Source organism: Henckelia pumila, chromosome 4 (assembly GCF_033568475.1).
Source record: "Henckelia pumila isolate YLH828 chromosome 4, ASM3356847v2, whole genome shotgun sequence".
Classification (NCBI taxonomy): domain Eukaryota; kingdom Viridiplantae; phylum Streptophyta; class Magnoliopsida; order Lamiales; family Gesneriaceae; genus Henckelia; species Henckelia pumila.
The window spans coordinates 32,511,301-32,526,966 of NC_133123.1; the positions used below are offsets into that span (position 1 = coordinate 32,511,301).

At 36.0% G+C, this 15,666-nt stretch overlaps 3 protein-coding genes across 3 annotated transcripts; 1 reads left to right on the top strand and 2 right to left on the bottom strand.

The window, feature by feature from the left end:
- Nucleotides 1-6,415: 6,415 nt before the first annotated feature.
- LOC140860789 (uncharacterized) lies at nt 6,416-7,167 on the bottom strand. The gene is made up of 2 exons (XM_073263795.1): nt 6,832-7,167; nt 6,416-6,703 (listed from the first exon to the last, which is right to left on the bottom strand). The coding sequence occupies exons 1-2, from the start codon at nt 7,165-7,167 to the stop codon at nt 6,416-6,418; spliced, it is 624 nt and encodes a 207-aa protein (XP_073119896.1).
- Nucleotides 7,168-10,927: 3,760 nt separating this feature from the next.
- LOC140867048 (uncharacterized) lies at nt 10,928-12,631 on the top strand. The gene is made up of 2 exons (XM_073272115.1): nt 10,928-11,060; nt 11,648-12,631. Exon 2 carries the CDS (start codon nt 11,707-11,709, stop codon nt 12,514-12,516), a length of 810 nt encoding a protein of 269 aa, XP_073128216.1. The 5' UTR covers nt 10,928-11,060; nt 11,648-11,706; the 3' UTR covers nt 12,517-12,631.
- Nucleotides 12,632-12,813: 182 nt separating this feature from the next.
- LOC140866451 (cytochrome c oxidase subunit 6a, mitochondrial) lies at nt 12,814-14,511 on the bottom strand. Its single transcript, XM_073271441.1, has 4 exons — nt 14,342-14,511; nt 13,950-14,056; nt 13,750-13,792; nt 12,814-13,080 (listed from the first exon to the last, which is right to left on the bottom strand). Exons 1-4 carry the CDS (start codon nt 14,460-14,462, stop codon nt 13,046-13,048), a joined length of 306 nt encoding a protein of 101 aa, XP_073127542.1. The 5' UTR covers nt 14,463-14,511; the 3' UTR covers nt 12,814-13,045.
- Between the last annotated feature and the right edge of the window lie 1,155 nt (nt 14,512-15,666).

Here is a 15,666-nt window from a genome sequence, read left to right on the forward strand (position 1 = left end):
ACGCGTCGGTGTACACCACTAACTCCTCATGTGGCACTGTCATAGCTAACACAGGTGCTGAAGTAAGTGCATCCTTCAGCTGATCAAAGCTCCTCTGACAATCTGGACTCCAACTATACTTCGCGTTCTTCTTGGTTAAGGAAGTCAAGGGTACTGCAATAGAGGAAAAACCCTTGATGAACTTCCTATAGTATCCTGCTAAACCCAAGAAGCTACGAATCTCCGAAGCATTCTTTGGAATCCCCCAATCCCGCACTGCCTGCACCTTGGACTGATCTACTGCAATCCCATCCCTAGAAATAATGTGGCCTAGAAACGCCACCTGCTCCAGCCAAAACTCACACTTACTGAACTTTGCAAACATTTGATGCTCCCTCAAAGTCTGCAAGGCTGTATGCAAATGCTGTGTATGCTCCTCAATGCTTCTCGAGTAGATCAATATGTCATCAATGAATACAATGACAAACTGATCTAGATACGGCTGGAAGACACGATGCATGAGATCCATAAAAACTGCTGGAGCATTGGTCAACCCAAAGGGCATCACCAAGAACTCATAGTGTCCATATCGTGTCCTAAAGGCAGTCTTAGACACGTCTGAATCTCTGACTCTCAGCTGATGGTAACCAGATCGCAGATCGATCTTGGAGAATACCGAAGCTCCCTGCAACTGATCGAATAAATCCTCTATCCTCGGTAGTGGATACTTATTCTTCACTGTGACTCTGTTGAGCTCTCGGTAGTCAATGCACAATCTCATGCTGCCGTCCTTCTTCTTCACAAACAACACTGGAGCTCCCCATGGAGAAAAGCTAGGACGAACAAAGCCCTTCTCCAACAGCTCCTGAATCTGCTCCTTCAACTCTCTCATCTCTGTAGGAGCAAGTCGATACGGTGCCTTAGAGATAGGCACAGTATCCGGCAACAACTCAATACTGAACTCCACCTCTCTCACTGGTGGAACTCCTGCAACATCTTCAGGAAAAACATCTGGATAGTCACGTACCACCTCTATGTCTGATAAAGATCTGCTAGAAACGTCTGAGGTAGTGACCACACTAGCAAGAAAACCCTGACATCCATTGCGCAACAGTTTCCTCGCACGAACAAGTGATATCATCTGAGGAATACTGCTAGACTGAGATGCAAAGAAAGTAAACATCTCACCTCCTGCTGGCTTCACTGACACTGTCCTACGTCGGAAATCAATCGAAGCTCCATTAACTGATAGCCAGTCCATACCCAAAATCAAGTCAAACCCAGTCAATGGAAGAACCACTAGATCTGCTCGAATGGAGTGTCCCTGCAACTCCAATGCCAGATCCCTGATGACACTAGTGGTAGTGATAATCTGACCGGATGGCATGGTAACATCGTAACCACTGTCTACAACCTCCGGTGAAATGCCTATCCGTCCGATAAAATCTCGGGAGATAAACGAATGCGTGGCTCCTGAATCTAGCAACGCAAACGTGGAGTTGCCTCCCACTAGAATTCTCCCTGCACGCAGAAGATTCCCAACAATTCATACCACTATGCTCCCAAGGTTAAAACACTAAAATCCTTAATTCTAATCACAAAGAAACAAAATTCTTATTCTAGCATGCTGATAGTTAAACTCAAGTAACAGGCATTCAAATATAATCGTAATAAACAAAAGCAAAGAATTGGAAAAGGTCTAGGGGTTAGGTATACCGGTGATCAAGGAGGTATCTGGGTCAGCCTCCTCTGCCTGCATCACATATACTCGCCCACTGACGTTCTGCCTCTGCGGGCAGTTGGCAATCTGATGCCCCGGCTCTTTGCAACGATAGCAGACTCCTGCTCCCATAAGACACTGCCCGGAATGCATCTTCTGACACTTCGGACATACTGGATATCTCCCTGGAGTAGGGGCCCCGCCCCTAGTCTGCTGCTGTGGCTTCCCCTGAGGCCTCTGCTGATTCGGGCCCTTAGATGGCCCTGTAGACTGTTTCTTCGCAGGTGGCTGCGAAGATGGTCGCTGATACCCTGTCTGCACAAACTGCCTCTTACCCTGCTGCTCTCTCTGTATCTCCCTCCGTCCCTCCTCGGAACGCAAGGCCCTGCTGACTGCAGACTCATATGTAAAGACGTCTGCCATACGTACGTCATGCCTGATCTCAGCCTTCAGGCCCTCCACAAACTGCCGCAGCTTCTCCTGCGGACTATCAGCAATCATGGGCACAAAGTGACAGCCCCTCTCAAACTGGCTCACGTACTCCACAACAGATCTGTCCCCCTGACGGAGACTCATGAACTCTCGGATCATGCGACTGCGCACGTCCTCAGTGAAGTACTTGGCGTAGAAGATACGCCTGAACTCGGCCCACGTCAGTGTAGGTAGATGGACTCCTCGAACTGCACCCTCCCACCAAAGGGCTGCATCGCCTCGCATCATGTAAGTCGCACAGCTCACCCTGTCGGTGTCTGTGATCCCCATATAATCGAAGATGGACTCAAGAGAGCGAATCCATCCCTCAGCCACCAAAGGATCGGTGGTCCCCAAAAACTCCTTAGGCCCCTTCTTCTGGAACCTCTCTGCGACGTCCTCCTCATGGGACAGTCTGGGACGGGCAGCCTGCTGCTCCAGCAAGGCAGTAATACCCGCCATCATCGTGGCACTGGCCTGTTCCAGTGCTGTCATGGGGTGCTGCTGAGGTGGCGGTGGAGGTGGAGGTCTCCCACGTCGATTCACCTGTCTGGGAGGCATTCTGCACCACCATATATTTATTCACGTAAATCGCCTTGCATAACTAAGTGTTTAAAATTTAAGGCTAACTTAAATTATAGAAATTAAATCATACTATAAACATTTAAAACTTACAGACCGGTAGCGTGGATTTCTGAGCTCGCAAAGCAGTAGTGACCCCTCCAAAGACCGTGCTCTGATACCAACTGAAACGACCCTAACTCTATAATAAATAAATATGCGGAAAATTTTTTTTTTTTTTTACTACTAGATAAAACATGTACATATATGCCCACACATATATGCACAGAATAAAATATTTAAAATAAATACATGACTAAATAAATAAACAATTTAAAAACTTAAAAAAAATGAATTCTTTAAAATAATAAAATATCTGAGTCAACCCTAGAATTTAAAAATGTACTGCATAAATAAAATAAATAAAAAGCGTGCATGCACTAAAAATATTTAATAAAATATTCATAACCCTCAACTCTTAAAAATATAAAAATGTATCATAAGACATCAGTACGGTGACTCATAAGCTGTCACGGTCACGGGGCTACTGCAGCGCTGCTCATACATCCTCACCACCGGTAGGAGTAACCTGTTCCTCTATGTACTCACCTGCACCATATCAGTGTAGTGAGCCTAGAGGCCCAACATGCATACTAACAAGGGTTTAAAATAATTTAAATCAATTTAATACTAATACATACATATACATGAATGAGCATGCTTAAAAATTACATAACTTAACTTACATAAATAAACATACATAACATACATAATATCATACATACTTGAAATGTTGAGCATTTATTTTCTTAACATCGAATGGTCCTATCCGTAAGTGTGACCCATAGTGCGACTGATCAGTCTAAGAAACCATCGTACGAGGCTGGTGGCGAACCACCCATACATAAATGGCAGAAAACTGCCCATACATAAATGGCAGAAACTGCCCATACATAAATGGCCACACTACTTCAATTTCCACCTAAAATATTTTATTTGCTCAACCATAGAAATTAAATCATAGCATAAAAATGGATTTCATGAATGCATGTACTTAAATAAATTGTGTGTCCTTCATATATATTTAATTTAATTTTCTTACTAACATATAAATATTAAAATAACTTAAATGCATAAAAATAATTAAATATATAATCAGGACACATGCAATTTTCTCATGGATGGTTCTGGACTGCTGGCCCTACACTCAAGCCCATTAACTTAACTTAAGACTTGGCCCATTAACACTAGCTTAGGCCCAATAACACTATCCCTGGCCCAATGGGCCCAAAAGCCCAATAACAAGCCCAATAACTTTCATGGGCTCCCAAGCCCATAAAAATTTCTGGCCAACTTAAAAATTTAAATAAAAAATTATTGAAAGCCCAAAAATAGATAAAATAACCCAAAATAATTTAATGGACTCCAAATAAATTAAATGGTACTAATTAAATTTTTGGGAATTTAATTAGCCCATTAAATTCCTAATTAACTTAAAACTTAAAAATAACAATACCCGAGCCCAACTAAAATAACCCGGACCCGGACCCACTTAACTTAACCCATATTATTTTAGACCCGACCCGGACCCAAGACCCGACCCGGACCCATCAGAAACCCTAGACCCGAACCCTAGCTTTCCTACTCCTTCGGCCGCCGAAGCTTGAGCAGCAGGCCTTCCCGGCCTGCTGCAGCCCAGCTCCGGCCGCCGTGGCCGGAGCCCCGCCGGCAGGACCTCCCCAGGGTCCTGCCGGTTCGAACCACCCCCTGGTCCGAACCCCATGCTGCCCCCACGTTGAACCCGATGCCTCCAAACCTAGAACCCTAAACTGCTACTCGGCCGAACACATTGCTGAACAAGGTGACCACCTGGGCTCGTTTGGCTCGAACCACTCGAGCCACTCGAGCCCAGACCACGTTCCCACACCCCCGGAAGCCTAGCCATCAGCCGAACCATGCATGGATAGAAAAAAAAAACGTGAACATGCCATGAAATTCGAAGGTAATGCACCAACAACAAACTTCAAACGATTTTCTGAAAAGTTCTTAAAAGATTCGGATGTCTACTGTAATATACATGATATATATACTGATATAGCAAAAAAAAATAAGAAAAGAACATGCCTTCCACCGAAGATAAGGATTTAACACGCGTAGGACGGACTTCGGGACGCCGGGACGACGATGGCTTGCTTGGAACCTTCGAAAATGGCTATGGAGTCTCCTTGAAGGTTGGCTCGGTGAAGGAGATGGTGGAAAGAATGTGACGGCTGACAGGTGAGGAAGAATGGATCGGCTAGGGTAGGGTTTGGTAGATTAGGTTTTATTTTGTATTAATTAAGATATAGGTTAAATAATAAAATAAAAAAAAAAGTTTTTAAAAATAATTAAAATACAACTTAACTCTTAATTAAACTTTAAAAATCTGATAACCATAAAATAAATCTCGAAATAATAATTTAGGGGAATTTTAAAAATACTAAAAAGTCAATATTTTGACTAATTTTGGATAAAAATGACCCCTAAAATTAAATAAACTTAAATACTTAAAATTTTGGGATAATAAAACTCAAAATAATATTTTAAGGCTCCAAGAAGGCTCATAAAATAATTTGGCTAGAAAGTTGTCATCTCGTCCGTCCACGGTCCCGTCTACGCGATTAAATAATGAAAATACTAAAAATCATAAAAATCACTATTTATGGGTTAAATGCTAGAAAAAAAAAATAACTTAAATCATGCATAAATAATTCACATAATTATTTAACCCATAAATCATAAATTTAAATAATTAAATATCCTAATTATGCAGGCGGATTTACGTATTTAAAAATACCGGGTGTTACATATCATAGATGTAATACAAAGGTATTCAACCTTGTTTACATTCAATGTTTCAATATGATATCCATTTCTGCGGATATCTTTAAAGCTAAGCAAATTTCTACTAGATTTGCTAGCGTAGAGTGTATTTTCAATATATAGAATTGTCTCATTTGGCAGAATGATTTTTGCCTTTCCATGACCTTCAATAATTTTTGATGCACCCGATATTGTTATAACATTATTTTCAGCTAATGTTATTTCCAAAAAATACTTTTTACTTTGAAGGATGGTGTGAGTTGTACCACTATCGGCTAGACATATGTCTTGGTATTCTCTCATTAATCTAAAAAAAATGCATAATAGATTAAGTTACAACTTCAATATTCATAAGAAGGAAATTATATTAAATAAAGTTTTCAAAACATTAACCACCATTACAACTGAAAATAAAATTGTACCGAATAAAACCAAAACCAAAAAGATAAATCTGACTATTATAGAAAAAAAAACATAGATATCCAAAAGCACTAATCTTAGGGACACGAAAGCATTAAAGGCAGAACTTGATCACTCTATATTTTCTAGCACACCACCCCCAATCAAATGATCAATATTCCCGTCTGGTTGTGCAAAGAAATCAGAGACATCCAAGTGAGTTATATCAACAGGGCCATCATCATCAGCAAAATTTGTCTCTATTTTTCCCTTTTCTTTGATCGAATTTTGGTAGAGATCCACAATATGCTTTGGAGTACGGCAGGTACGAGACCAATGCCCTTCCGTTCCGCATTTGAAACACTTATCTTCATATTCTTTCATGTTTCTCCCTTTTTCTTCTTCATTATTCGGTTTCCACTGCTAGTGGTTTGTTTTCTGTCTCTTTTCATCATGTTGCTGGTAATTTTTGTTTTGACCATGGCCACGCCCACGCCCATGACCACGCCTACGTCCTCTTCTAATATGGGGATTTTGAGTTAAGTTGGCATTCACTTCAGGGAATGATATTTCATTTGCTTCAGGAAATGGTGTAGAGCCAGTTGGGCGTAATTGATGATTTTTCAATAGTAATTCATTGTTCTGTTCAGCAACTAGTAGACAGAAAATAAGCTCAGAGTACTTTTTAAATCCACGCTCACGATATTGCTGCTGCAGGAGCACATTTGAAGCATGAAAGGTGGAGAAAGTTTTTCAAGTAGATCTTGATCAGAAATATTTTCTCCACAAAGTTTGAGCTTTGAACAAATCTTGAATAATGCGGAGTTATAATCGCTTACAGATTTAAAAAAATCTTGTAGGCGAAGATGGATCCACTCATAACGAGCTCTTGGGAGAACTACACTCCTCTGATGGTCAAACCTTTCTTTAAGATTTTTCCAAAGTTCTTGTGGGTTCTTCACAGTGAGATACTCGGCTTTCAATCCATCATCAAGATGGTGGCGAAGAAAAATAAGAGATTTTGCAAGATCCTGCGGGGATTCATTATTTTCTTCTTTTATTGTGTTTCCAAGATCCTTAGAAACAAGATGAACCCCAGCATCCAAAATCCATGACAAATAATTTTTTCTACTGATGTCAAGAGCTTCAAATTCAAGTTTTGTAATGTTTGCCATTGCGACTGTTAAAAAAAAAACAAACGAATTTAAGGATAATAATAATTATATATATATATATATATATATATATATATATATATATAACAGATTAAATATATACGTGTATAAAAATGTACAAAATAAATAATTATGTTATTTACTAATTTATTGAACAATGTTATAAAATTAGTTAACAAATAATTATATATACGTGCAATATATATATATATATATATATATATATATATATATATATATATATAAAATTATGTTAACAAACATCTAATCACAATTATGGAATCATATTTATTAACTTTCCTAAGAATGATAAATCTTCACATAAATAAATATCAATTAATATCGAGTAAAAATAAATGCATAAAAAAATATAATATCCCAATATAAAACACAAGTATAAAAGTGTATAAAAGTCAATATTCTTCGGAAATATTGATAAACTTAAGATTTTGGATAATATTTTTCAGGAATATTGAAAATCTTATATATTTATATTATATCCATAGATCTATCGAGATTTTCAATAAAAATATGTTGTGTTACTTCAAGAACATCAACATAAAATTAAAATTAATGCTTCTTCAGAAGCATGATATGAACATAAAATATGAGATACTTTGAGAGCATCAATATTAACTTTTAATATTGTGCTACTACCGGATCATTGAAACTATTGGCAAAAAAAAAAATAATAATAATAATATTTATGCTATTTCGAGAGCATCAATATGAATGTTATATATTGTGCTTTATCGAGAGCATCCACACAAATATTACGAATGAAAATTATTTATGAGTTCTACCTTGAAGCTAGAGCACTCGTGCTGATAACGTGTTATAAATTTAGTAGAGAAAGATGAGAGAATAAAAGACAAGAAAGAATATAATAGAAGAAGATAAGTCTTTACTATATGGACTAAACACCTCTATTTATAGGATAGAGGGATTAGTGTAAAAAAGGTAAATTACAATCAAATCAATCAACTATATTACATCTATATATAACAGTGCTTATATTATTACTATCTTACTTATATATATTTCTTATAATATAATTAATATTGAGGCTCTACAATAACTAAATTTTAATTAATTTGGTGAAGATTTATTTAAATGATAATTTTTTTTAGGGCGAAAATCTTTTTTTTTTTTTTGAGTACAAGTACAACGAATTTCAAATTACATCAAATTAAATCACTAAAGAATGAAATTGTCCGCACACAACCGACGAAAATTAAGCATGGACTCGAGACGTGCTTGTCATTAATTACAACATTATTTAACCAAATAGGAAAATTTCCCGGACCCCACACGATTTGGGTTGTGAAAGAAATAACAAACGCAATAATGAAGTGAGCAATCGTATTGGCTGATTTCCGAATATACAAAATTTTGATGTGACTCCAGTGATACATTGGAGCCAACATAGTTATGATCATCTTCCAAACGAGTGACTGCTTGCACTGCTAAAAAAAAATCTAAAATAAGTTGATGCACTTGAATACCTTGTTACTGAGCAATCCGAAGCCCACCTTCAATAGCATACAATTCAACTGTCGTAACAGAATGAGATCTCTCCAGAATTCGACCAAATGCTAAAACTGGTGAACTTCGTGATCTCTTATCACACCTCTAAAGGCAAAGCTTCTTGTCCTCTCAATATATACCGCATCGACGTCCATTCTTAAACAATTAACCGGTGGAGGAGTCCATTTAAACGACAATTTTAACTTCACTTTGGGACTTTATTGATGATTTTTTTGTAAATGATTGTTTATAAGTCAACCATATACTCGATCAATTCATCAATATTATTGATTTTTTTTAATATTTTATTCTGAACAAAATTATTGTAATTATTAATATTACATATCTATGAAAATACAATAATATCACTAAAAATTATTTTAGTCTTTATGACACTTATTTTTAGCATTTAAATTTCAATATTTGAATGTTATTGAATTATTTGATTTGATTTTTAATTAATTGTGCACCTTACTTAATTAAGAAGCTAAAAGGCCTTATTTCTCGCCGATTGCCATCGGATGAGCATTCATTCTCTCATTATCGTTATGTTTTTGTAAAATTATGTGCGTGTATGTACCGTCAAGAAAAAATTTATAATGCAATATTAAAATTTTGATAAGATTTAATATTAGACTATCGTATTAGGTAAAATATTCGAATCGCTTTACACCTTGCTATGAGTTTTGTTCATTACATTAAATTGCACAATTTTATGAATATATTTCATGTGTGAATGTCTGATTTATATCCGTGAGACAGATCTATTGATATATATTTATAGTACAAATTAATATTTTTTATGAGTTGGATCAGGTCGAAAAAACATCTCACAAAATTGATCACTGAAACTCTCTTGTGTTATGAAATTATAAGTATATATATTAAGAAAATTTATGATAAAACAAATAGATCGTGAGTTATAAATGTGAGTTTATTTACAACACGCGGAGACACCACAAGTCATGCTCTATTCTTTTGCCATGCCATAAAGCTTGTTGGAAGCATTCGGTTTAATTTCTGGACTCTTTTGAAGCAGACCAGGGACTTGATGTTGCTTATTATGTGAACTCTAACTGTTTTGCAATCGGAGGTGTGGTGCGAAATTCAAAAGACCAGCGGATCCATGCATTTGGTAGACGAATTGAGAACCCACAATCAATTGTTTGTGCCGAATTGGCAGCGATCTTGGGAGGTCTATCAACCATACGTGACCATAATTTACGGGTGCATAATGATACTTCGGACTAATGGCAGAATCAGAAATATCAATCTATCGGGCTAAAATTTTAAGTTCTTCAATACTTTAATTTTTTGAATTGAGCTACCCGGACTAATATCAAATTAATCCAAAATTATTCAAAATTAATATTGATTGAGAATTGAATCGATCATTTATTAATTTATCAATGATGACTGTGCTAATTTCTTTAAAACATATATAACTTTAAAACTTTATTTTGGTAAATTGGAAAATGAGACAAATTTTATCAAGTCAAATAGAATATGGGCTCCCATAAAAATTATTTAATGCACAAGCCTCATCTGAACAAAATGAAAATTTGCATGTAAAATTCACTTCACGTCTCAAATTTGAATATCTACGTTTCATCGTCAATAAATTGGGGAGTTAAAATTATAAATTAATACTTATTATAGTATATTATTTTTCACAAAAACTCATGTGCGATTATCTATATAGGTTAATTTTGTGGGAAAAATATTCTACCTTGTTTAACTCATGAAAAATATTATTTTTATGTCAAAAATATTATTTTTCATTGTATGTATCCATGTATATATCATATCGATTTATCTCATGATCCACCATTGCGTCTCAAACAAACATACTCATTATTTTAGTAGTCTATTCTTGAAAAGATAACACAGAGTCCAAATCAGTGATAAGATAACGTGAAATTTCTGTTATAAAAATATTTAAATAAGTAGGAAAAAATGATAAAGTAAATACCAGTTGATTGAATTATGAAATATTTTTAAAAAATAAAAAGGAAAAATTCATTATCTCCTCCATACCTCTCGCGATCTTGATCAACTATATTATTATTATAAAAAAAGATTCAAATTAAAGGAAAAACACATAGATGGTAAACGATTAAAATTTAACGACACTAAAGATCATGATCAAAATCACAAATATAAAGAGCCAAATTGCGATTTTCCAATTTAAAAAAAAAAAAAAAGATCAGAAGAAATTTTTGTATTTCGAATTGGTAAAATTTTTTATTCAATATGGGATAAAGTTGAGAAATTTCTCCAATAACTAGCTAGGAGATATACTATCGCAGTTTTGTTTTCGTGAAAGGCATCATCGTCTTCCCTGAAACTCCAGAGACCAAGAAAAGGTATGCAAAGTAAACCTTACATCCTCCCATGATACATAAATACTTTCATTGAATACAAACATTTGTCACGAGCAAGATATTTTTTGAAAAATAACGTGAAAACTCGCAATAGTTGTAAATTTTTGGCGGATGGAGTCATGAAACCATCGGTCAAACGGTCATTTAATCCATCAACTCGTACATCTTTGGAAGTCAAATTGATGTTTACTTTTTTCTCTAATCAACTGATTGAAGAAGCATTGTTCAATAATCAGTCCCTTTTGACGCGTTAGTTTAACCTAGCAATATTTACTTCGTACCAACCAAATACTATTACATGTTTTCATTAGAGAACACTACACTTTTAAGATTTACTTTCAGATTATATAATCAAGAATTGCATAATCAGCAACAAACGCATTATCTACTGTAAAAATATATATATACTTTTGCATGATGGAGTCGACTGAGGATTTTTATTTTCACCAGGTATGGGTCTTTTATAGCATTCTCGAGATTGAATCTTTTCTGTTTATGGGCATTAGATGATTTATCTTGCCCTTTTTCTACTAACTTTTCTTGCCAAATTTAACCTCTTTTGTCGACAGAAAATAAGAAGGTTTTTAGGAGTGCAGCAGAACTCCAAGGATTCAATTTCAGGCAAATCATGTTTAAGCAATCATCTCATAGGAATCAGAGAACCAAAGGGTTTAAAGTGAAGCATGTTGTGCAGCTTTGTTTGTTGATTGGAGTTTGCATCTGGTTGCTTTACCAAGTGCGGCACTCCCGTGGCAAGAACACGTCTGATCAAGAGAACTCGAAAGCTTCAGATAAGGTGAAGGGTGGGAAAGAGATCTTGAACTTAGGAAGGAAACATCTACATCCCAGGGCGAGTGGAGATATAGAACATCGTCTTAATGATGACAATATGACTGAAGATACTGCAGGCAAGGAAACTAGTAAAACTGTTGATGGTGCGAGGGAGGGCACAAAACAGGAGGAGATGAAAGGCAAAGATAAGGGTGATGCTGGAGACATGGAGAACGATGGCAGAAATAGACGTGGAGAAGATAATGAAAATGAGAAGGGCAAGAAGAAGAATCGTGATCAAGAAAAAGGAGGCGACAAAGGGAACGTCAAAGAGAACAAGGATCACGAAATTCCAGAAGAAAATGAGAGCAAAGAGGGAACAGAAGAGAAGCATGTTGATGAAAATAACAGTCAAGAACTGCCAGAGAAGGGGACAGAAGAGAATGAGGTAGTGCAGGAGGGTAAAAGTACAGAACAAAGCAGTGGAAGGGGAAGTAGAGAAGATAGCAAAGAGGAAGAAGGCTTAAGCAGGTTGATGGAGGAGAGAAGCAAACCATCAGAGATCGAATTCGATGGAACAACAGATAAATCTAATGAGGTAGAAAAAGAAGCCAGGGCAACTGGAGAAAGTACACGGAATTCACCCAACATAACAGAAATCGAATAATTCCACCAATGCTTCGATTGGTTGCCAAAACAACACATCTGCTCCAAGCAGATTATCATTATGTAACCATAATTCATGAGTGAATGCCAAACATGCCTATTTTTCCAGTCATTTATCAATCATATTCTAATTCTTTCTTATAGATGGTTAATCTTTATAAATCATCCCAAATTTTGGGCAATTAGCAATTAAACTTTGTTGATCAAGTGATTAGTATCTCATTACTTGATCCTGTGTTCAAGACTTATTTTTTGTTTGAATAGTTGGAAGCAAGCAAAAATAAGTTGCAAGTTGAAATGCAAGTTGAAATGGAGTTTTATTTCGTTGTCTGAACAAGGAAAAGTAGTACAAAAGAAATCAAGAGAAAGAACAATCCACACTGCATTCCAGAAGAATAGAACTTTTAGTTTCAGAAACCTTCACCATAATTTTTCAAATTCCAGTGCTGCATCACAAGTTTAAATACATTAAAGAAATGCACTAAACCGCTTGTTATTCGTCGAGTTTGCGTTCAATCGACATAGAGCAATCAATGCTCCTTCACCTCAAAAAGGCCATCTGGACCTGCATTCACAAAATGTATGTCAGATAAACATGAACCGATGAACGGTTCAGCAGTTTCAGAGTAGATGCGTAAAAAAAGGCTAATATATTTTATAGCACAAATGTCCCATTAGAATTTACTCTGATGCACATATACAAGCAATGTAAGTGCGAACCACTTACTGAAATTCTATTATGTTGAAAGGATAGATGTAGTCAAGATTCGAGCATCCACGAAACTAGACATGCTTTTCAGACTGTCGTGTTGATACAATCTTAAAAAAATAAACACCTAAATGTTCTAGGAAAAAAAATGCAAAATAATGATAATATCCTCAGTCATGCGGTAATCACATGAATACTACGAGATAGAAAAATAGAAATAAATTTAATTTTACTAAAAATTTTAGATCATGAAGAGATGATCCTTAAAACTCAATCCTAACAATGTTAATGACGAAAAAAATGGCAGTTTTTTCCAAATCATAATTAATACTACGCAGAGCAGCAAAAAGCAAACTTTGGTTGGAGTTTTTTGACATCAATAATATTCACAACATTGCTCGCTCATCAATGAAATACACACAGGTAGTTGCCTAGTTGGAACACCAAAAAGTAACATAGAAAATTAGAAACATCCAAACCGATAAAAATAAATGAACAATGCGATTAATATTGAATGACACTAACCCCAGGGAAACTCCTTGTTACGAATGTGCAAGTACGGGTATTGCTGCAACGCAAAGTTAAAATCACATCAGAAATACACAAACATGTTCCCGGCATAAAAAAAAAACCCGTAAGTTCCACATCAAAGTAACAATTATATGCATTCTTCAATACAATGAAACAAAACATTCTACTTTTTCACCAAGGGAAATAGTACTCACAGGAGGCTCTTCAAAGTGATGATGCCCCTTGGAGAGGTTATAGATGGCGAGAATGGTACTTGTTGCTATTGCTGCGTAAGTTATCTTCTCCCACTTGGAAGCCTCAGCTGCATAATAGCCAAACAATCAAATGAAATCATTGCAAACAAAAAACTGCTCAGTTATTTTCCACCGAGTCCTCGCATTATTTATGTCAATTTCACAAGCAACACATCTGAGCATATGCATGCAATACCGGATTTAAATTGTAATCGAGAAACCAAAAACATACGCGAGCAAAAAAGCCAATAAGCATGTATATATCAACCTCTATCAGATCTCGCGACAATTTTTCCCAAAACTGTTTATTCCAAAAACACGAATTTCAATATATACACAATTCTCAAAATTACCAGCTTCATCGTGGTGGGCAGACGAGGAAAACGACCTTTTCGGAACGGGGGAGGAGCGTGTGGCAGGTGCGCCGCCGCGTAAGGCGGAGCGGAGAGCAGATCTCACTAGCGCGGTCGCCATTTCTGTTTCTACGAGCAGTTTTCGACTGAATTTAGCCGAGTCGAAATTTCGTGAGCCCCAACACAACGATTATCTAGAGCTGGTAGCCCGATCTAAATGGGCCTCTCTTGACCGTAATCCGTTGTTGAATAATGGCCCACTAAAAATTTGTTTGGCCCACTAATTGGACTGATGTCTTTTACGGTTTTACTAGAGATAACCCTTATTATTGGCCCAAGAGATCTAGGTCTGAAGATGATCTTATGTATCTGAAATACCATGAGCTTATCCAGGTCAATTTGTTTCATCTAGTTCTTTGCTGAGAAATGTTGTCTTATTCAATTGAAACAATTCCAGATTATGGGTAACTATGACCAAAATAATATAGATTCGGACAAATCTCACCTAAGAGAATAGAGATAATGTTTCTTCATGGAATTTATATGGAGATTTGGGGGGTTTGGATTTTCAAGTTGTTTGTTTGATAAGATAATTTTAAAATGAAATTATTATGAAAGAGTTGATCCCGAAGGGGCCTCATCCCACATGATTCAGAGGCTTATTGGTTCATGCAGGATTAAAATGAGGGATGTGCACGAGCGGCAGAGACATGAGAAAAAAAGCAAAATGGTCAACCCCAAAAACATACACTACAATATTTCAGCAAGAAATATGCTCTATACGAGGGTCGAACCCGTAATGCTGATAAATTTCTACCCATATCTGCTATAATTTCGTGAAATATGATGGTACTGAATAAAATCTGGCAAAAATTAGAAGGAATTTCACGAGAATTGACATAAGAATAAATTACATTGTTTTCAACATTATAAGTTACTTGTTTTTTGTTTTGTTTTTTGTTTTTATCTCAAAATTTAATAATTATCATTTTTTTTCTTAAAAAGGAATGTCTCAAATTACAATTTAACTTTTTCCAAACAAATTTTAAATCCGTAGATTTCAAATTCCAATTTCACATCCAAATCCTTTTTTTTAAAAAAAAAAATCCAAATACAAAAAGCTCTATGTAATAATATTATTTACGAATTGTAAATTCTAACCCCTTCCTGAGAAAACACGTTAGTTATGTCAAGGGAGACGAGAGTTTGATATGTGTTTGGGGGGAAAAGTATTTCCCATCAAAGGAATCTTCAATACAATGAAACAAAAATATTAAGTTTTCGCCACAGGAATTCAGGAAAATAGTATAATGCCCAAATCATTA